This window comes from Taudactylus pleione, unplaced genomic scaffold, assembly GCF_031769625.1.
Source record: "Taudactylus pleione unplaced genomic scaffold, aTauple2 ptg001351l, whole genome shotgun sequence".
Classification (NCBI taxonomy): Eukaryota; Metazoa; Chordata; class Amphibia; order Anura; family Myobatrachidae; genus Taudactylus; species Taudactylus pleione.
In genome coordinates this window covers 1,610,418-1,632,042 of record NW_028285751.1, presented here as the reverse complement: position 1 = coordinate 1,632,042, position 21,625 = coordinate 1,610,418, and the positions used below count along the sequence as shown (strand labels likewise).

The following is a 21,625-nucleotide window of genomic DNA, read 5'->3' as shown; positions in this document are numbered from 1 at the left end:
GTGAAAACACCGGCCATCCTACCAATGGTCAGGCAGCGTGATCTGATGCTGCGTACACAGCTGGTGACAACACCGGCCATCCTACCAATGGTCAGGCAGCGTGATCTGATGCTGCATACACAGCTGGTGAAAACACCGGCCAGCCTACTTATGGTCAGGCAGCGTGATCTGATGCTGCGTACACAGCTGGTGAAAACACCGGCCATCCTACCAATGGTCAGGCAGCGTGATCTGATGCTGCATACACAGCTGGTGAAAACACCGGCCATCCTACCAATGGTCAGGCAGCGTGATCTGATGATGCATACACAGCTGGTGAAAACACCGGCCATCCTACCAATGGTCAGGCAGCGTGATCTGATGCTGCATACACAGCTGGTGAAAACACCGGCCATCCTACCAATGGTCAGGCAGCGTGATCTGATGCTGCATACACAGCTGGTGAAAACACCGGCCATCCTACCAATGGTCAGGCAGCGTGATCTGATGCTGCATACACAGCTGGTGAAAACACCGGCCATCCTACCAATGGTCAGGCAGCGTGATCTGATGCTGCATACACAGCTGGTGAAAACACCGGCCATCCTACTTATGGTCAGGCAGCGTGATCTGATGCTGCATACACAACTGGTGAAAACACCGGCCATCCTACCAATGGTCAGGCAGCGTGATCTGATGCTGCATACACAGCTGGTGAAAACACCGGCCAGCCTACTTATGGTCAGGCAGCGTGATCTGATGCTGCGTACACAGCTGGTGAAAACACCGGCCATCCTACCAATGGTCAGGCAGCGTGATCTGATGCTGCATACACAGCTGGTGAAAACACCGGCCAGCCTAATTATGGTCAGCAGCGTGATCTGATGCTGCATACACAGCAGGTGAAAACACCGGCCAGCCTAATTATGGTCAGCAGAGTGATCTGATGCTGCATACACAGCTGGTGAAAACACCGGCCAGCCTAATTATGGTCAGGCAGAGTGATCTGATGCTGCGTACACAGCTGGTGAAAACACCGGCCAGCCTACCAATGGTCAGGCAGAGTGATCTGATGCTGCATACACAGCTGGTGAAAACACCGGCCATCCTACCAATGGTCAGGCAGAGTGATCTGATGCTGCGTACACAGCTGGTGAAAACACCGGCCAGCCTACCAATGATCAGGCAGCGTGATCTGATGCTGCATGCACAGCTGGTGAAAACACCGGCCAGCCTACCAATGGTCAGGCAGCGTGATCTGATGCTGCGTACACAGCTGGTGAAAACACCGGCCAGCCTACCAATGATCAGGCAGCGTGATCTGATGCTGCGTGCACAGCTGGTGAAAACACCGGCCAGCGTACCAATGATCAGGCAGCGTGATCTGATGCTGCGTACACAGCTGTTGAAAACACCGGCCATCCTACCAATGGTCAGGCAGCGTGATCTGATGCTGAGTACACAGCTGGTGAAAACACCGGCCAGCCTACCAATGATCAGGCAACGTGATCTGATGCTGCGTGCACAGCTGGTGAAAACACCGGCCAGCCTACTTATGGTCAGGCAGAGTGATCTGATGCTGCATACACAGCTGCGGATCACATAAGTTGGCAGGAGGTATCTATTACATATGATGCCTCCTGCCTCATTAGCATATTATTGCACAGTAATCCGCACCATCGCGCAGCGGCTGTGTAATATCGTACAACACTGACTCACGCCCGATGTTAGGGAACACAAGTCACACTAACATACAATAAAGATAATAAAATGACTTTTACTCTCCTCTTTCCCGCTGGATTAGTCTGGATGTGCTACATGTTAGTGCCTGGTGACATAATGAAAGGATATTTAGGGTATAGCCGAGGCCTCATCATATGACCATGCTTACCCTGTGTACAGCCTCCGGTCTCCTCTGTATGTCTCGGCACTTACACCTCGGGAGCACTCTCTGTACAAGTCTCTTCACTGAGAAATAATCCATAGAATCAGCATACACATGTCTACGCAGCTCGTTCAGGTCCTGGGAATGTAATACAGCAACATTATGGCGATTCCCTGCCTGTATATCTCACAGTAATTATATATATATATATATATATATATACACACATACACAGAATCAGCATACACATGTCTACGCAGCTCGTTCAGGTCCTGAGAATGTAATACAGTAACATTATGGCGATTCCCTGCCTGTATATCTCTCAGCATTTATATACATTACAGCCAGTATATTCCGTAGTGCTTGGGAACAAGCACAAATAAAACAAGACTGGACATTACCTGACAGACACAGGAAAAGGGCTCAGTAGTGCAGGGAACGCTGGAAGATTTGCAGTCTAGGGAAAGAAGGGAATCCACAAGGTGTAGCCCAGAAAACCTCCAGTAACCAGAACCGGCAGCAGGTAATGAGAGCGATCTTGTGCAGAGCGCAGGGGCGGAATTGGGAGATTCGGGAAGTTACAGGCAGGTAATGAGAGCGATCTTGTGCAGAGCGCTGGGGCGGAATTGGGAGATTCGGGAAGTTACAGGCAGGTAATGAGAGAGCGATCTCGTGCAGAGCGCTGGGGCGGAATTGGGAGATTCGGGAAGTTACAGGCAGGTAATGAGAGAGCGATCTCGTGCAGAGCGCAGGGGCGGAATTGGGAGATTCGGGAAGTTACAGGCAGGTAATGAGAGAGCGATCTCGTGCAGAGCGCAGGGGCGGAATTGGGAGATTCGGGAAGTTACAGGCAGGTAATGAGAGCGATCTCGTGCAGAGCGCAGGGGCGGAATTGGGAGATTCAGGAAGCTACAGGCAGGTAATGAGAGAGCGATCTCGTGCAGAACGCAGGGGCGGAATTGGGAGATTCGGGAAGTTACAGGCAGGTAATGAGAGCGATCTCGTGCAGAGCGCAGGGGCGGAATTGGGAGATTCGGGAAGCTACAGGCAGGTAATGAGAGAGCGATCTCGTGCAGAGTGCAGGGGCGGAATTGGGAGATTCGGGAAGTTACAGGCAGGTAATGAGAGCGATCTCGTGCAGAGCGCAGGGGCGGAATTGGGAGATTCAGGAAGCTACAGGCAGGTAATGAGAGAGCGATTTCGTGCAGAACGCAGGGGCGGAATTGGGAGATTCGGGAAGTTACAGGCAGGTAATGAGAGCGATCTCGTGCAGAGCGCAGGGGCGGAATTGGGAGATTCGGGAAGCTACAGGCAGGTAATGAGAGCGATCTCGTGCAGAGCGCTGGGGCGGAATTGGGAGATTCGGGAAGTTACAGGCAGGTAATGAGAGCGATCTTGTGCGGAGCGCTGGGGCGGAATTGGGAGATTCAGGAAGTTACAGGCAGGTAATGAGAGAGCGATCTCGAGCAGAGCGCAGGGGCGGAATTGGGAGATTCAGGAAGTTACAGGCAGGTAATGAGAGAGCGATCTCGTGCAGAGCGCAGGGGCGGAATTGGGAGATTCAGGAAGTTACAGGCAGGTAATGAGAGCGATCTCGTGCAGAGCGCTGGGGCGGAAATGGGAGATTCAGGAAGTTACAGGCAGGTAATGAGAGAGCGATCTCGTGCAGAGCGCAGGGGCAGAATTGGGAGATTCGGGAAGTTACAGGCAGGTAATGAGAGCGATCTTGTGCGGAGCGCTGGGGCGGAATTGGGAGATTCGGGAAGTTACAGGCAGGTAATGAGAGAGCGATCTCGTGCAGAGCGCAGGGGCGGAATTGGGAGATTCGGGAAGTTACAGGCAGGTAATGAGAGAGCGATCTCGTGCAGAGCGCAGGGGCGGAATTGTGAGATTCGGGAAGTTACAGGCAGGTAATGAGAGCGATCTCGTGCAGAGCGCAGGGGCGGAATTGGGAGATTCAGGAAGCTACAGGCAGGTAATGAGAGAGCGATCTCGTGCAGAACGCAGGGGCGGAATTGGGAGATTCGGGAAGTTACAGGCAGGTAATGAGAGCGATCTCGTGCAGAGCGCAGGGGCGGAATTGGGAGATTCGGGAAGCTACAGGCAGGTAATGAGAGAGCGATCTCGTGCAGAGTGCAGGGGCGGAATTGGGAGATTCGGGAAGTTACAGGCAGGTAATGAGAGCGATCTCGTGCAGAGCGCAGGGGCGGAATTGGGAGATTCAGGAAGTTACAGGCAGGTAATGAGAGAGCGATCTCGTGCAGAGCGCAGGGGCGGAATTGGGAGATTCGGGAAGTTACAGGCAGGTAATGAGAGCGATCTCGTGCAGAGCGCTGGGGCGGAAATGGGAGATTCAGGAAGTTACAGGCAGGTAATGAGAGAGCGATCTCGTGCAGAGCGCAGGGGCAGAATTGGGAGATTCGGGAAGTTACAGGCAGGCAGTACAAGCAAAAGGAGTCTATCCGCTGCATTCAGTATAGACTGTCACCGGTACGGAGAGCATGAGTGCAAGAATTTAGGTATAGGCGGATGATAAGTGGAGCCTGGCACTTTAAAATTCCCCTTTATACCCTACCAAGGTTATAGATTAGTGCCTGAGGGAGCTGGGTCTCCAGGCTTTTTACTTTATCCATTTTTTTTTACTTTTATTTAATGGTCTCCTGAAGACTGCGCTGGCACGCCTGCGTTTGCCCAACCACCCCCATCACTACCCACAAACAGCACTTCCTGTCAATCATTCTGCGATGGGAACGGTGTAGCCTCTGCATTCTCAGTTCCCATTGCGATGGCTAGTTCGCACATTACGATGCATACGTATGCGCAGTGTGGAAACGTTGGCCGAGTGCGTGCGTTCTCTCCTTTGCGTTCCTTGCTGAATCAGGCCCTGTGTGCAGAGATCGCAGGTAAGGAAGCTACGTTTCAGAAGGAGTTTACAGGGCTCTGTGTGATTCTTGTGAGTCTGAGTGTTCAGCCCCTGCTGTGGTTGCTAACGGCTCTGCTAATGCTCCATCCTGAGTGGCCACCTGAGCAGGTGCCATGTCTGAGCCATCGCATGAGTTGGAGGCCTCCCAGCGGGAAAGGGGGTCCGTAAGGGGGAAGATTCTGGTTCTGGTTCCCAGCTTGGGCTCTGGGGTAACCCGGCTGAGTTGAGGGTTTAGTGGAGGTCTCTTCAAGTTTAGAGGGGCTGGGAGACCAAACGAGGCCGTCCTCCTCCAAGAGTTAGATAACACTGCTAGCGGTCAGTCTGGGGACGAATCAGATACCGATTGCTCCTTATTGGGGGAAGACTCAGACTTGGAGGAATCCTTACCTCTAGTGGTGGATACAGGCAGCCTGGGGATAGAGAAGCTGAATCAGACCCGCTCGCTAGGTTGCGTTCGCTCGTAGCTGGCCGATTGTTGCTTTGTGCGCATGCGCGAACCACTGCGAGAGATCGGGAAGCATTCGCTCGCTACGCATAGACTGCCCAGCAGAGTGAGTGACAGGAGAAGGTGACAGGGGCAGACCGCTAGAAAGGTGGGAGTGGAGGTGTGAACGCAGGCGTGTCTGACCGGTTTAACGCCATTACAGAGGCGTGCATAATTAACAGGCAGCGTCATTGTACGTGTCACCTGGTTTAATTTCACACTGAAGTGATCGCAGTGCTTGCGGCAGGGTATAGTCAACTTCATGCGCTGCGATCGCATCCGATGGTGCTCGATGTACCAATGGTTTCATGCTCTTCCAGGAGATGACGTGCGCATGTGGGCGTCTTAAGAATGGCTGGTGGGCGTCTGCATACACACAGTGATCGCACGCCAAGACATAGGGGGCGTGCTAATGCCTTGCCATGTGATCGCCTGCCTTGCTGGGCGTGCACTTGATTTGCATACGCCGGGTGCGAGCGAACGCATCTAGCGAGCGGCTCTGAATGTGCTCCAGAGTCCCTTATTTCCCTCTTCAGTTCAGTCTCCGAACGCAATGGGGGCGGAACAATATGGCAAGCTCCGCCCCCATACACTGCATCATTGTGGAGGAGCAAAGCCTAATGATGCGAAGTGCCCGCCCCCATTAGCGACCTGCATCAGCAGTGTAAGTAATAAGTATGTATGTGTTTTAGCATGTGTATGTGCCTGTATGTGTTAGTGTGCACGTATGTGTATGTTAGTATGTATGTAACAGTGTGTATGAATGTGTATGTTAGGGTGTATATATGTCTGTATGTGTTAGTGTGTGTATATATGTGAATGCATGTATTAGTGTGTATATATGTGAATGCATGTATTAGTGTGTATATATGTGAATGCATGTGTTAGTGTGTGTATATGTGAATGCATGTGTTAGTGTGTGTATTTGTGAATGCATGTGTTAGTGTGTATATATGTGAATGCATGTGTTAGTGTGTATATATGTGAATGCATGTGTTAGTGTGTATATATGTGAATGCATGTGTTAGTGTGTATATATGTGAATGCATGTGTTAGTGTGTATATATGTAAATGCATGTATTAGTGTGTATATATGTGAATGCATGTATTAGTGTATGTACATATGTGAATGCATGTATTAGTGTGTATATATGTGAATGCATGTGTTAGTGTGTATATATGTGAATGCATGTGTTAGTGTGTGTATATATGTGAATGCATGTGTTAGTGTGTGTATATATGTGAATGCATGTATTAGTGTGTGTATATATGTGAATGCATGTATTAGTGTGTGTGTATATATGTGAATGCATGTATTAGTGTGTGTGTATATATGTGAATGCATGTATTAGTGTGTGTGTATATAAGTAAATGCATGTATTAGTGTGTACATATGTGAATGCATGTGTTAGTGTGTGTGTGTACATAAGTAAATGCATGTATTAGTGTGTACATATGTGAATGCATGTGTTAGTGTGTATATATGTGAATGCATGTGTTAGTGTGTATATATGTGAATGCATGTGTTAGTGTGTATATATGTGAATGCATGTGTTAGTGTGTATATATGTGAATGCATGTGTTAGTGTGTATATATGTGAATGCATGTGTTAGTGTGTATATATGTGAATGCATGTGTTAGTGTGTATATATGTGAATGCATGTGTTAGTGTGTGTATATGTGAATGCATGTATTAGTGTGTATATATGTGAATGCATGTATTAGTGTGTGTATATGTGAATGCATGTGTTAGTGTGTATATATGTGAATGCATGTGTTAGTGTGTATATATGTGAATGCATGTGTTAGTGTGTATATATGTGAATGCATGTGTTAGTGTGTATATATGTGAATGCATGTGTTAGTGTGTATATATGTGAATGCATGTATTAGTGTATGTACATATGTAAATGCATGTATTAGTGTGTATATATGTGAATGCATGTATTAGTGTGTACATATGTGAATGCATGTATTAGTGTGTATATATGTGAATGCATGTGTTAGTGTGTATATATGTGAATGCATGTGTTAGTGTGTGTATATATGTGAATGCATGTGTTAGTGTGTGTATATATGTGAATGCATGTATTAGTGTGTGTATATATGTGAATGCATGTATTAGTGTGTGTGTATATATGTGAATGCATGTATTAGTGTGTGTGTATATATGTGAATGCATGTATTAGTGTGTGTGTATATAAGTAAATGCATGTATTAGTGTGTACATATGTGAATGCATGTGTTAGTGTGTGTGTGTACATAAGTAAATGCATGTATTAGTGTGTACATATGTGAATGCATGTATTAGTGTGTACATATGTGAATGCATGTATTAGTGTGTATATATGTGAATGCATGTGTTAGTGTGTATATATGTGAATGCATGTGTTAGTGTGTGTGTACATAAGTAAATGCATGTATTAGTGTGTACATATGTGAATGCATGTATTAGTGTGTACATATGTGAATGCATGTATTAGTGTGTATATATGTGAATGCATGTGTTAGTGTGTATATATGTGAATGCATGTGTTAGTGTGTGTATATATGTGAATGCATGTGTTAGTGTGTGTATATATGTGAATGCATGTATTAGTGTGTGTATATATGTGAATGCATGTATTAGTGTGTGTGTATATATGTGAATGCATGTATTAGTGTGTGTGTATATATGTGAATGCATGTATTAGTGTGTGTGTATATAAGTAAATGCATGTATTAGTGTGTACATATGTGAATGCATGTGTTAGTGTGTGTGTGTACATAAGTAAATGCATGTATTAGTGTGTACATATGTGAATGCATGTATTAGTGTGTACATATGTGAATGCATGTATTAGTGTGTATATATGTGAATGCATGTGTTAGTGTGTATATATGTGAATGCATGTGTTAGTGTGTGTGTACATAAGTAAATGCATGTATTAGTGTGTACATATGTGAATGCATGTATTAGTGTGTATATATGTGAATGCATGTGTTAGTGTGTATATATGTGAATGCATGTGTTAGTGTGTGTGTACATAAGTAAATGCATGTATTAGTGTGTATATATGTGAATGCATGTGTTAGTGTGTATATATGTGAATGCATGTGTTAGTGTGTGTGTACATAAGTAAATGCATGTATTAGTGTGTATATATGTGAATGCATGTGTTAGTGTGTACATAAGTGAATGCATGTGTTAGTGTGTGTGTACATAAGTAAATGCATGTATTAGTGTGTATATATGTGAATGCATGTGTTAGTGTGTACATAAGTGAATGCATGTGTTAGTGTGTATATATGTGAATGCATGTGTTAGTGTGTGTGTACATAAGTAAATGCATGTATTAGTCTGTACTTTACATGGACTCTTCTGGAGACTCAACCGGAGCCATCAAACACGAAGTGAGCGTAAAGCTGAAATGCCGAGACTGTTCCCTCTCTCGTGTACTCTCTCTGTGCAGTTTGGTTGCCTTGCTTCAACTGCAAAACAGCCAACCCTGCAGAGGATACTCGCCCAGGCTCATCGAAGACCTTCTGAAAGGCTGCTAGGAAATCAGCACAGATATTGACCAGTGGGACGCTCCGTTCCCATACCGGAGAAGCCCATGCCAATGTCTGTCCAGATAACAGTGAAATGACGTAAGTCACCTTTGTCCTCTTGGAAGGAAATTTGGCACCTGGGCCTCGAACTGAATTGAGCACTGATTCAGAAATCCTCGTCAGCTTTTGGGGTCCCCATCATACTTCGAGGGATTCGGAATGGAGCGGAAGCACCTGCAGCTCTAACAGCAACCACAGGAGATGATTCTAGTTGTACCGGAGGTTGTTGAGCTACACCGACTCATTTCATAAGCGTCTGTAGGCGCTGCATAATCCAAGCTAGGGCGGCCAATCCCAGCCCGTGTTTTCAATCCCGGGATTGAGTTGATGGTGGCACTGGCAGATAGCAGCAGGACTAAGTGGCTGCACGCCATTCTCCACCCATCCCTCAGTCCTTATCCCCCCCCCTGTGCCTCAGTCCTCATCTCTCTCTCTCTCTCGCCCCCATTTCCCTTATATCCACTTTCGGTAATAATATAGATTACATCAGTAATGTATCTGGGTAATAATGCTGACAGCTAGAGCTGTAATTCAGAGTTTAATTACTGAAAAGTAGATTCTACTGCTTGTTGCTATTTCTATGTAGAAATAAGGGTGGTTCCATGTGTTGAATAGAAATCATATATCATTTATAGAAAACAGACAATGAAACATACAGAACTATATAACACCTGTATAAGAAATACCAGTTCCCACTGCATCAACAGCTGTTCCTCTGCTAATGCTAAGTTGCTTCTTCAGATGCACACTACAAATACCTGCCACTAGGCATAACCAGCCGACGTCAGCAATGCACAGCCAACGCATGTCATGAATGTACCGGCCTCCTCTTGTGTGGTCCGATTCCTCCTCTCCTGGGCTGGCTCCCACTGTGGCTGTAATGATACACGTGGCAGCCCCACCAAGCAATAGACAGTCCTCTGCTTCAGCGTGGTGCATGTGTGTGTGAGCACGTCTGGCGTCAGGCTGCGCAGCGTTACCTCTGACATCACATCACACTGCGCACAGCCGGGGCAGCTAGGCAGTGTCTGAGCCATCTGCTACAAGTGTTCAGCAATTACTAATCCTGAAATTCCGGGATTGAAAGCTCCAATCCTGTGATTCAAATCCTGGCAATTTTAGGCCAAAATCCCAGAATCCCGCCTATCCTGATCCCGGGATTGGCTGTCCTAATCCGAGCCTGGTCTTGTTCTTGCTTCTCGACTGGCTAGGAGATTCTCCAGCAGATCTCGAGGTGAACAATTACCAGTCGTATCCATGTTTGGCCAGTGTATTCTGTCACAACTCACGGATGGATAGTCGATGCTAACCCGTACTTAGGGATTGATGAGACCCAGCACTGAGGCGCAGAGTCTAACATGCTGGTGGTATTCACCAGGGACCCCCGCAAGGAGATTTGGATTTAGTTGATTCCGAAACGCAGGTCGCAGCCTTTAGACTTGGTTCCCTTCTACAGATGCTGGTGTTCTTTGAATCGAGCAGAATACAATACAAGCATATCATGTAGTAGACAAGCCGGGTCAGAACCAAACGGACAAGATGGTACCAAGCAGCAGACGAAAACAGGTCACAGAGGATAGCCAAGGTCAAAACCGGAATAAAAAGTGCAGTACCAGGGAAAAGACGGAATCAGTCACGAACGAGCAGGCAGTAATCACTGGGAACGCTGGAGTATGGTTTAGGAGCCTATACTCTCGCAGCAGAGTGTCCCCAGGAACCTCTTTATATAGGAGGAGACTTTAACTCTGCGCCGTGTGACGTCAGTAATGGCTCTTTAAAACTTTGAGCTGCCTATGGGAGCTGCAGCTACCAACCGAAAGCAGGGGGAACAAGCCATTGGGACCGTGCACAGCATGCCTCGAGCGGCTGCATAGCTGAAGAGTCGGCCGGACCTTGCCTGCCGCCCCGCAGCACACACCAGCGCTGCCTAACCCGGTAAGTAGACGCCGTGATCCGGCACGCTGTGACATGTCCAAAGACAGATGATGCAACTTTTTCAGGAATATTCCACATGTCTGGACAAACTTCACACCTCATTGACTCCTGCTGTTTGAGTTCAAGGGGTCTTTTTACAAATTGTGGCCCCTGAGTCTTAACCTGCTGCTCTCTCCAGACTACTCTTGCCAACACCCAGTAAATTCGATGGTAACCCCAAGAACTGTTGAGGCTCTCTCAATCTGTGCGAGATCTACGTTGAATTACTGCAGCATAATTTCCCAACTGCAAGAGCGGCGTATATTGTTTCCCTGTAGAGTGGTCCAGCCTTGGATTGGGTGTCACCTCTGTGAGAGCGAAATTACCCCCTTCTTTCCAACTATAATGATTTTTTGAGGAACTTCCTGTGGATTTTTAATGGGCCTGGCAAACTTACCTCCACATCTACTGACATTCTTCAACTGCATTAAGGTTCTCAAACAGTCAGTCAATGTCTTGTGCAATTCCACTCCCTCGCATCAGAGTTGCGTGGGAATGAGGACATCTCGAAGGTGGCTTTCTGGTCTTTCAGATAATAAAGACGAGTTGGCTTCTCGTGATCTACTGGACAAGTTAGATGATTTTATCTAGCTGTGCACTAAAATAGATCTGCGCATTGTAGACATACAGCTGAGAAGTCAAAGGTTGATCACTTCAGGTCTGTCCAGTGCCCCGGTGGTCTCAGTGCCCTTCCGGTGAAGAGCTTATGCAGGTTAATCGTTTCCGGCGAACTCCGGAAGAGTGTCAGAGGTGCCAACGGGAGAAACTACTGTGCCTCTCCGAATCACTTCTTGAACTCCTGTCCTCTCCGGTCGGGAAACTACCGAACCTAACCAGCACAGGAGGAGTCAGTTTAGGGGTTCTCATGAAATATCCTCCAAAAACTGTAATCTTGGAATACGCTCAGCGATCCTTAGTATTGTTGCCTTGATTGATTCCAGCGTGGCAGGCAACTTCCTAGCCGAACCTACTTTACAGAAGATGGGCATTCCTGTTGAGGTTCTTCCTAGATCTATTGTGCTAACAGCAGTCGACGGGAGCAGAATTTCTGATGGAATCATCACCCATTCCATTGTTACAGTTCACATGAATATTGGAGCTCTGCATCTGGAGCGAATCAAGTTCTTTGTGTTACCCAAAGCTTCTTATGATGTGGTTCTCGGTCTTCTGTGGTTACTTCATAATCCCAGTATCGATTGGCCTACTTCACAGATCTCTGCTTGGGGAACTACTTGTCTTCAAACCTGCCTTCCTCGTGTTGTGCCTCTGCATGAGACTAACGGTAAAGTTAACAGACGGCTAATGTTACCACCCCATCGAGAATGGAACTGCCCTATACATATCATTCCAGGGAAATCTCCCAAGGGGCGAATATATCCTATGTCCCTTTTCAGAGATGCAAGTTATTACTGAATACATCAAAGAAAATTTTCAGAAGGGTTTTCATATGGCAGTCTTCCTCACCAGCAGGAGCAGTGTTCTTCTTCGTGAAGAAAAACGATGGAGAACTCCGACCCTGCATAGATTATCGAGGTCTGAATGATATTACAGTTAAGAATAGTTATCCTCTCCCTTTACTTGCTGGGGTAGTAAAGGGGCAAAAGTAGATGATAGCTGGGGCAGTGGTGTGGCAAGGAGGTGGTTAGGGTTAGGCAGTGCTGGGGGTAGGGAGGGGGTAAAGGTAGAAAGCAACTTTAAAGTATTCGTAGCAGCCAGCCCATCCCCCCACCACTACTATTGTTTACCAAACGGTATTATCCCCTTCTGGCCGCCTGCCCGTCCACCCACCACTCTTCACTGTTAGCAGCAGCCGCAGGAAGTTACCCTCAGCCCCCCCATTCGCCACAACACCAGACAGCTACCCGCTAATCCCGCGGCACCAAACCATGACCCGCAATGACTTATTGGAATCCGTCAGTGCAGACAACCAGAGAACATTGAAGCCTCCTGCACACTGCAGTACGCTGAGTGCAGGGGCAGTCTTCATGCCGGGTCAGGGATCCGAATCTTGTCACTATAGTCAGAATAGTAGCGTGAAGCCATGGCACCTGGAGCAGGCGGGTTTTACAACCCCCTTCACCTTCCCTCCTCTACTTACCTATCTCATAGGGGTTACTATCTCTGTGGCTAGGTTCAGCCTATAACAACCAATGCCCATACAGGACTATAGCAGCTCTCCCTTTATGCTTGTAGCCAGTACCAATACATGAGAATGGCAGCAGCAGTGTCCATACATAACTATTGTATATGCCAACAGCCAGTGCATAAATACAGGGCTTCCCCGTTACTGCCAGGCATACTCCTTTTAGTTATGTCCCAAGCTTACAGCTGCAGATCAGTTTGGGCACCTGGCATGCAGCCTCATAGCCATAACCCTGGTGTCAATGACAACAGCAGCCAGAGCTTCCAGTGATGTGCCTAGGACCTGCTACTAGTACTTCATGGTCATTCTATCGCTGTGCATCACAATTATCATCAGTATAAGGAAGTCCTGGGAGCTACGATCTGTCAGCACTGATGTATATAATGTTCTGTAACTGGCTGCTGCCTACTTATAATGCCATAAGGGGAAGAGCAAGAGAGACGTGAGGAGCAGGAAGGAGATCGCTCAGCCCGACTGTCTGTGGCTCAAGACAATGTAGCTTCTGACATGGGGCGTGCCAAGCAGAGAGCTCGATACATTCCATCAGAAGCTTTGCCATTGATTGGCTGTGAGGTCAGTGGGCGGGTTTATGCCACTGCTGTACGGCTCCTCTGTGCATGCAATAGTGAGGCTATATGATGCGCCGGTGAGAGATGTGAAAGGGGGATCTCCCGTCTGCGCCCCCATCAATTAATCTCAATTCTGCGGGTGAAAAGTCCCAGGCAGTCTATTAATCACTGTGAGGGGGTGGGGACCCTCATTTTGGAAAACGAAGTCCTCAAAATCGGGTATTTGTGATGACTATTGAAGTACACACTATTTCTTTCATTGGGTATATAATTTCGGGTAAGGATCTCCGAAATGACGTTCAATCCTGAATTAGCCTTTACCGACCTCACTGATAACCATCCAAAGGTTTGTAGGTTTTGCTAATTACTATAGGAAATACTGTGCATCAGGGGGATTTATACCCTGGTAGCACCTATTATTGCCCTAACCAGGAAGGGGGCTAATCCGGAGCAGTAGCCTGAAGAGGCTTTAACCGCATTCCAACTACTCAAAGAAGCCTTTACTTCCGCACCAGTATTACAGCAGCCCAATGTAAAAACTTTCATCTTGGTGGATGCTTTAGCTGTGGGAGCGGTTTTATCCAGCTTTCTGTAGATGGGACATCCTTGTGGGTTCTTTTCTCAGAGATTCTCCCCAGCCGAGAAGAATTATTCCATCAAAGACCAAGAATTATCAAACAAGCCGTGGAGGAATGGAGATACCTTCTGGAAGGAGCAAAGTTTCCCATAACCATCTTAACTGAACACAAAAATTTTCAGTATTTAGGATCTGCTTAGTTCCTCAACCTGCGTCAAGCTCGATGGGCTTTATTTTTCTCAAGGTTTAACTTTAGGATCACATTTTGTCTGGGCCCACAAAATCATACAGCGGATGCTCTCTCTAGATCAATGTTATCAAAGGAGGAGTCTGTTTCTCAGGAAAATCATCCTATTATCAATCCGATGGCTTTTGCAGATAAACTAATGAATTCTGTTCCACCTTAGGGGAAGATTTTCATAGCTCCAGAATTACGCAAGAAGTTATTAACTTGGGTGCATGCTTACCATTTCACTGGCCATACTGGGAGTCTTACATTTTATTTTACAGAGATCGTACTGGTGGCCAAATATGAAGACAGATATTCATGAATGTATTGCTTCTTGCGCCAAGTGTGCCCAACATAAGGTTTATCGCCAGGCTCCAACTGGACTTCTTCGACCTTTGTCCATTCCTACTCGTCACTGGACACATTTGTCGATGGACTTTATAATAGATTTACCTCCCTCCAGAGGTTACAATACTATTTGGGTGATGGTGGATTGGTTTTCTAAGATGGCCCACTTTATTCCCCTGACTGGTCTACCTTCAGCTCCTAAGCTTGTGCAACTGTTCCTCCCTTAAAATCTTTCGATCTCATGGTCTACCAACATAAATAATTTCTGATTGGGGCCCTCAGTTTATGGTAAAATTTTTAAGAAATTTGTGTACAGCGTTACAGGTTAAATTGAAGTTTTCTTCAGCTTACCATTCTCAAACCAATGGTCAGACTGAGAGGGTCAATCGGGATTTAGAAACCTTTTTGAGGCTGTATATCACTTCCACACAGGATGACTGGTCTGAATTGCTTCCCTGGGCCAAATTCGCTCACAATTACCAATATCATACTGCCACTGACTCAACTCCCTTCTTCATTGTCTATGGTCAGCAGCCACGGGTTAAAGACTTTCAGGCACTACCTTCCCTTGATGTTCCGGCTGCCACTTCCAAGTTGCAGCAGTTTTCAGAGATATTACAACAGGAAAGAGAAAATGAAAATGTCATGAGAAGGTGCACAAAGTAAATAAATTAAAATATAACTTTTATTAAATAAGTAGTAAAATACTATTATCCTCAGATCATACAAAAAGTGAAAATAAGTTAAATAGTATTTTACTACTTATTTAATAAAAGTTATATTTTAATTTATTTACTTTGTGCACCTTCTCATGACATTTTCATTTTCTCTTTCCTGTTGTAATTTCAATTATATGTCTATGGTAGCACCCCCTTGATAACATCATTTACTAAAAGGGGTTAATTATCGTTTCCATATTTTGGAGACACACATATCCTGTGCGACTGGAATACCAGTATGTTTTCAGAGATATGGAAGGAAGTTCATCAGGAACTGAAGAAAACTTTTATTGGATATAAAAAGTTTGCTGACAGCAGACACCCTGCCCTTCCAAGTCTGAAATCTGGAGACAGAGTCTGACTGACAACACGGAATTTGAGTCTCATGGTGCCCTCTATGAAATTGCACCATAGTTAATCGGTTAATTCCCAGTTATTCAGGTCATTAACCCTGTGGTGTTCAAGTTGAAGTTGCCTCCTTCCTTGCAGATACCAAATTCCTTTCACACCTCCTAGCTCTGACCTCTTGTTTTGAACAGATTTCAACCGTCTCCTCCAAAGACGCCATGTGTTTAGACTAGTTGAGGTATAGATTTCAAAGTAGAGAAGATTTTGGACTCACGTCATTGTTATGGACATTTACAGTACATTATTGATATTGAAAGGATAGAGTCCTGAGGAGAGAACCTGGGTCAATTCCTCAGATGTACATGCTCAACTGGTGAAAACTTTTCATGCTAAATATCCGAAGAAACCAAGTGTGTGTTCGGGGTCCACCCTCAAGGGGGTGGTGGGTACTGTCGGAGCAGAACTGTGGCAAGCTTACCTGTCCGGTGGCTATCGCCGCATGCATTCAGCTTGCGCATCCTCTGGGGCTTCCATACTGCCCTGCTCTGTCATTGCCTTGCTCATGGTCGCTGCCATCTTGCTGACCGCACAAAAGCCAATAGAAGGGAAGTTCCTGGTCACATGAATGTGTCCACCAATAGCAGGGAGGCAGGGGGGGCTCTGAGCTCTGGAAGATGCCAGTACAATGTCGGACATCCCTGCATTAAGTGGCTCCAGGTACAGCGGTTCTGCTGCCGTCCCTGCATACCTTACAGCATCAGTCCCATACAATATTTCTGCAACATCGATCCTAGCAAATACTCTTACAACTTCAGTCCCAGACGATATTCCCGCAACACTGCTCTCAGCTGATACATCGGAGCCAGACGACATTCCAGTTACATCAGTTCCTACCAAAAACTCACTGTTCTCTTAGAGTCTTCCTGAGCAGGTTATGTGAACCCAGTCAGGGGGCCGTGACCTGCATGTTGTTGCCGCCAAGTCCAAACTTCCTTACGGGAGTCCCTGGTGAAGACTTCCGGCGTGTTAGAATCCGCGCCGCTGTTTTGGTTATTAGTCAAGCCCTCTAGCCGGTCTGATTGCTCCATGAATTACATGAGGAAGACTTAAATTAGACCACCCAGCTTCCAGCACCTCTACTAACACAGGGCAGAAGTCTCTCCTGGGAACACAAGACCCAGCTGCTCTGACAAATGTGGTCTAACACAGATGGTGAGAGATTCAGAGAGGAAAGATAAACATGGGCATCATCTACATAGACATGACACTGGCAATCTAAAGGGGCTGATTATTTTTCCAAGAAAAGTGATATTGATAGAGAAAAGGACTTAGACCTGATACTTGTAGTCACCAACTGATAGAGAAGATGTATCCAGAGAAGTGACCACTAGAGGATGATAAGTAGGATACAAATCAGGATAGGATAGTGTCTGTTTTGATGTAGAAGAAGAGAGTGGTCAGCTATGTCAGATGCAGACAAGAGCGCCAGGAGAAACAGATGTAACTATTGGACTTTAGCAGTGATAAAATCATTGGCCACTTTACTCACGAAAGCCGGCTTGAAAGCGATCTAATAGGTTGTGTGCAGAAGAAATGGCGTCTCTCAGGAAGCATGGAGGTCCATGGGAGATGAGAGATTAGACGGTTAAGTAACGGAGAGCTGGTAATCTCTGTCTGCTGGAATAAATGAGGAAGCGATACCAGTAGAGGCCGATTACAGATTTTAGTTAAGGCTGCAAGTATCAATGGAAAAACCATCTATTGGTTCCATAGATAGTGTGTGGGCAGAATGATTACGTATTGTACAGCGCGGCATAATATGATTGGCACTTGCTAATAAATAATAATAAAAAGTATACAACTCATTTAAGCATTGAGACTGTAACATAACAGTAATATAGTAGAAGAGTCAGTGTCGGCATAGTGACCGGCACTGAATGATGACCACAGGCTCAGGACAATCCTATTTCTCACCTGGAAAGGTCAGATACACACTCATTTCTACGTTGGATGTGATCCGGCTTGTTAGTGACCAGAAGATGACATTATTATATATATACACCTTATAATGAGCCCATCTTTATTGCATAGAATGTCAGCTGGGATATCGCAGTGTGTGGCCAGTTTAATATACAGTTTTGTTACCAAATATAAAGAAGGGATATGTTAATTATAGCCATATAATATGTATTTGCTTCCCATGTAATGTGGAGAGAGGTTACAAAAAGAGGAAAGTGAAAGAAATAAGCGAGAGATGTGAAAGTAAAACAGACACAGGGAGGAGAGGAAGAGAGACTTGGGAGAAAGAAAGAACGGAGAGGGACGTGGGGGGGGGGGATAGGACAAAGCCTCCTCCTTTCCTAATCTCTCATTGTCATCTATGTCTCTCCGGGGAGGTGAGAGCCAGTTGGAGAGGTAAGAGGGGGGTATCAGAGAGACAGGGGGAGAAAAGCAGCGGGTGGTGGGCTTAGCGGAGACACAAATAATAGGGAGTTGCTGGTTATGGACATTAGAGGAAAAGTCAGTGGTTGTATGTAAATGATCTCAGATATAATGTAGACTATTAAAAGACTGAACTACATTACAAGACACCTTACAGCGGCTACAACCATCCATAACGGAAGCAGGTGGTGACTTTCTATGTACAATGCTTACATCAGGTGCCAGGAATAGGTGACAGTGGGCATCCTTGCCATCTCGCCCCGCTCTCCCAATCTCTTGGACGTAGCTCTCAAAGTTCTTGGGCATATTATAGTGAATGATACCTCTCACATCAGACTTGTCCAGTCCCATGCCAAATGCCACAGTGGCCACCACTATGCGCAGCTGGCCGCTCATGAAGTTATTCTGTACTCGCCGTCGCTCTGCAGCTGATAATCCAGCATGGTACGAGTCCACCATCCACTTCAGCGGGCGGCGGATTTTTTTCTTGGCTGTAGAGATAACACTTCTTCACTAATATGGTCTATTAGGGTTCTCTCTCTTCAATATTAGGCATCAGGAAATAATAGGGTACAAACTCTTACTATCACTGTACTAACCTTACTAGGTGCTGCCTAATACTAACTCTTACTATCATTGTACTAACCTTACTAGGTGCTGCCTAATACTAACTCTTACTATCATTGTACTATCCTTGGTAGGTGCTGCCTAATACTAACTCTTACTATCACTGTACTAACCTTACTAGGTGCTGCCTAATACTAACTCTTACTATCACTGTACTATCCTTGGTAGGTGCTGCCTAATACTAACTCTTACTATCACTGTACTAACCTTACTAGGTTCTGCCTAATACTAACACTTACTATCACTGTACTAACCTTACTAAGTGCTGCCTAATACTAACTCTTACTATCATTGTACTATCCTTGGTAGGTGCTGCCTAATACTAACTCTTACTATCACTGTACTAACCTTACTAGGTTCTGCCTAATACTAACACTTACTATCACTGTACTAACCTTACTAGGTGCTGCCTAATACTAACCTTACCAGATACTGCCTAATACTAACTCTTACTATCACTGTACTAACCTTACTAGGTGCTGCCTAATACTAACTCTTACTATCACTGTACTATCCTTACTAGGTGCTGCCTAATACTAACACTTACTATCACTGTACTATCCTTACTAGGTGCTGCCTAATACTACCACTTACTATCACTGTACTAACCTTACTAGGTGCTGCCTAATACTAACCTTACCAGATACTGCCTAATACTAACTCTTACTATCACTGTACTAACCTTACTAGGTGCTGCCTAATACTAACCTTACCAGATACTGCCTAACACTAACTCTTACTATCACTGTACTAACCTTACCAGATACTGCATAATACTAACACTTACTATCACTGTACTAACCTTACTAGGTGGTGGTTCAAACTAACCTTATTAGGTGCTGCCTAATACTAACCTTACTATCATTGTACTATCCTTGGTAGGTGCTGCCTAATACTAACTCTTACTATCACTGTACTAACCTTACTAGGTGCTGCCTAATACTAACCTTACCAGATACTGCATAATACTAACACTTACTATCACTGTACTATCCTTACTAGGTGCTGCCTAATACTACCTCTTACTATCACTGTACTAACCTTACTAGGTGCTGCCTAATACTAACTCTTACTATCACTGTACTAACCTTACTAGGTGCTGCCTAATACTAACTCTTACTATCATTGTACTATCCTTGGTAGGTGCTGCCTAATACTAACTCTTACTATCACTGTACTAACCTTACTAGGTGCTGCCTAATACTAACCTTACCAGATACTGCCTAATACTAACCTTACTAGGTGCTGCCTAATACTAACCTTACTAGACACTGCTTAATACTAACCCTACTATGAGCTGCTTAATACGAACCTTACTAGATGCTGCGTAATATACCTTACAACATTATGGGACACAGTACTGTCGCAACTTTAATCCCCAAATTCTGGGATAGTGATTTGGAGGAATTCTTAATCATTTAGAGGAAAGAGAGAACCTCCCTACTTCACTGACTAATACTAACTTTATTATTGTTATTTATACTGTATGGCACAGGTTCTCAAACTCGGTCCTCAGAACCCCAAACAGTGCATGTTTTCCAGGTCTCCTCATAGAATCGCAAGTGAAAAAAGTAGCTCTACCTGTAGATCTTTTAAAATATGTCAGTGAGTAATGATTACACCTGTGTACCTGCTGGGTGACCTGGGAAATGTGTCGGTGAGTAATGAATACACCTGTGCACCTGCTGGGTGACCTGGGAAATGTGTCAGTGAGTAATGAATACACCTGTGCACCTACTGGGAGACCTGGGAAATGTGTCGGTGAGTAATGAATACACCTGTGCACCTACTGGGAGACCTGGGAAATGTGTCGGTGAGTAATGAATACACCTGTGCACCTGCTGGGTGACCTGGGAAATGTGTCGGTGAGTAATGAATACACCTGTGCACCTACTGGGTGACCTGGGAAATGTGTCAGTGAATAATGAATACACCTGTGCACCTACTGGGTGACCTGGGAAATGTGTCGGTGAGTAATGAATACACCTGTGCACCTACTGGGAGACCTGGGAAATGTGTCGGTGAGTAATGAATACACCTGTGCACCTGCTGGGAGACCTGGGAAATGTGTCGGTGAGTAATGAATACACCTGTGCACCTGCTGGGAGACCTGGGAAATGTGTCAGTGAGTAATGAATACACCTGTGTACCTGCTGGGTGACCTGGGAAATGTGTCAGTGAGTAATGAATACACCTGTGTACCTGCTGGGTGACCTGGCAAATGTGTCGGTGAGTAATGAGTACACCTGTGCACCTGCTGGGTGACCTGGGAAATGTGTCGGTGAGTAATGAATACACCTGTGCACCTGCTGGGTGACCTGGGAAATGTGTCGGTGAGTAATGATTACACCTGTGCACCTGCTGGGTGACCTGGGAAATGTGTCGGTGAGTAATGAATACACCTGTGCACCTGCTGGGAGACCTGGGAAATGTGTCGGTGAGTAATGAATACACCTGTGCACCTGCTGGGTGACCTGGGAAATGTGTCAGTGAGTAATGAATACACCTGTGCTCCTGCTGGGGGACCTGGGAAATGTGTCAGTGAGTAATGATTACACCTGTGCACCTGCTGGGTGACCTGGGAAATGTGTCGGTGAGTAATGAATACACCTGTGCTCCTGCTGGGGGACCTGGGATATGTGTCGGTGAGTAATGAATACACCTGTGTACCTGCTGGGTGACCTGGGAAATGTGTCGGTGAGTAATGAATACACCTGTGTACCTGCTGGGTGACCTGGGAAATGTGTCGGTGAGTAATGATTACACCTGTGTACCTGCTGGGTGAC

The 21,625-nt window shown here is 45.8% G+C and overlaps 1 protein-coding gene across 1 annotated transcript in view; it reads right to left on the bottom strand.

Moving 5' to 3' along the window:
• RECQL4 (RecQ like helicase 4) overlaps positions 1–21,625 on the bottom strand; it is a 324,140-nt gene that overhangs the window by 102,812 nt on the left and 199,703 nt on the right. The window contains exons 17-18 of the mRNA XM_088463386.1: positions 18,426–18,703; positions 1,871–2,002 (exon numbers count right to left, since the gene is read on the bottom strand). Of these exons, the coding sequence (XP_088319512.1) occupies positions 1,871–2,002; positions 18,426–18,703 (410 nt within the window). The remainder of the gene's footprint in view (positions 1–1,870; positions 2,003–18,425; positions 18,704–21,625) is intronic.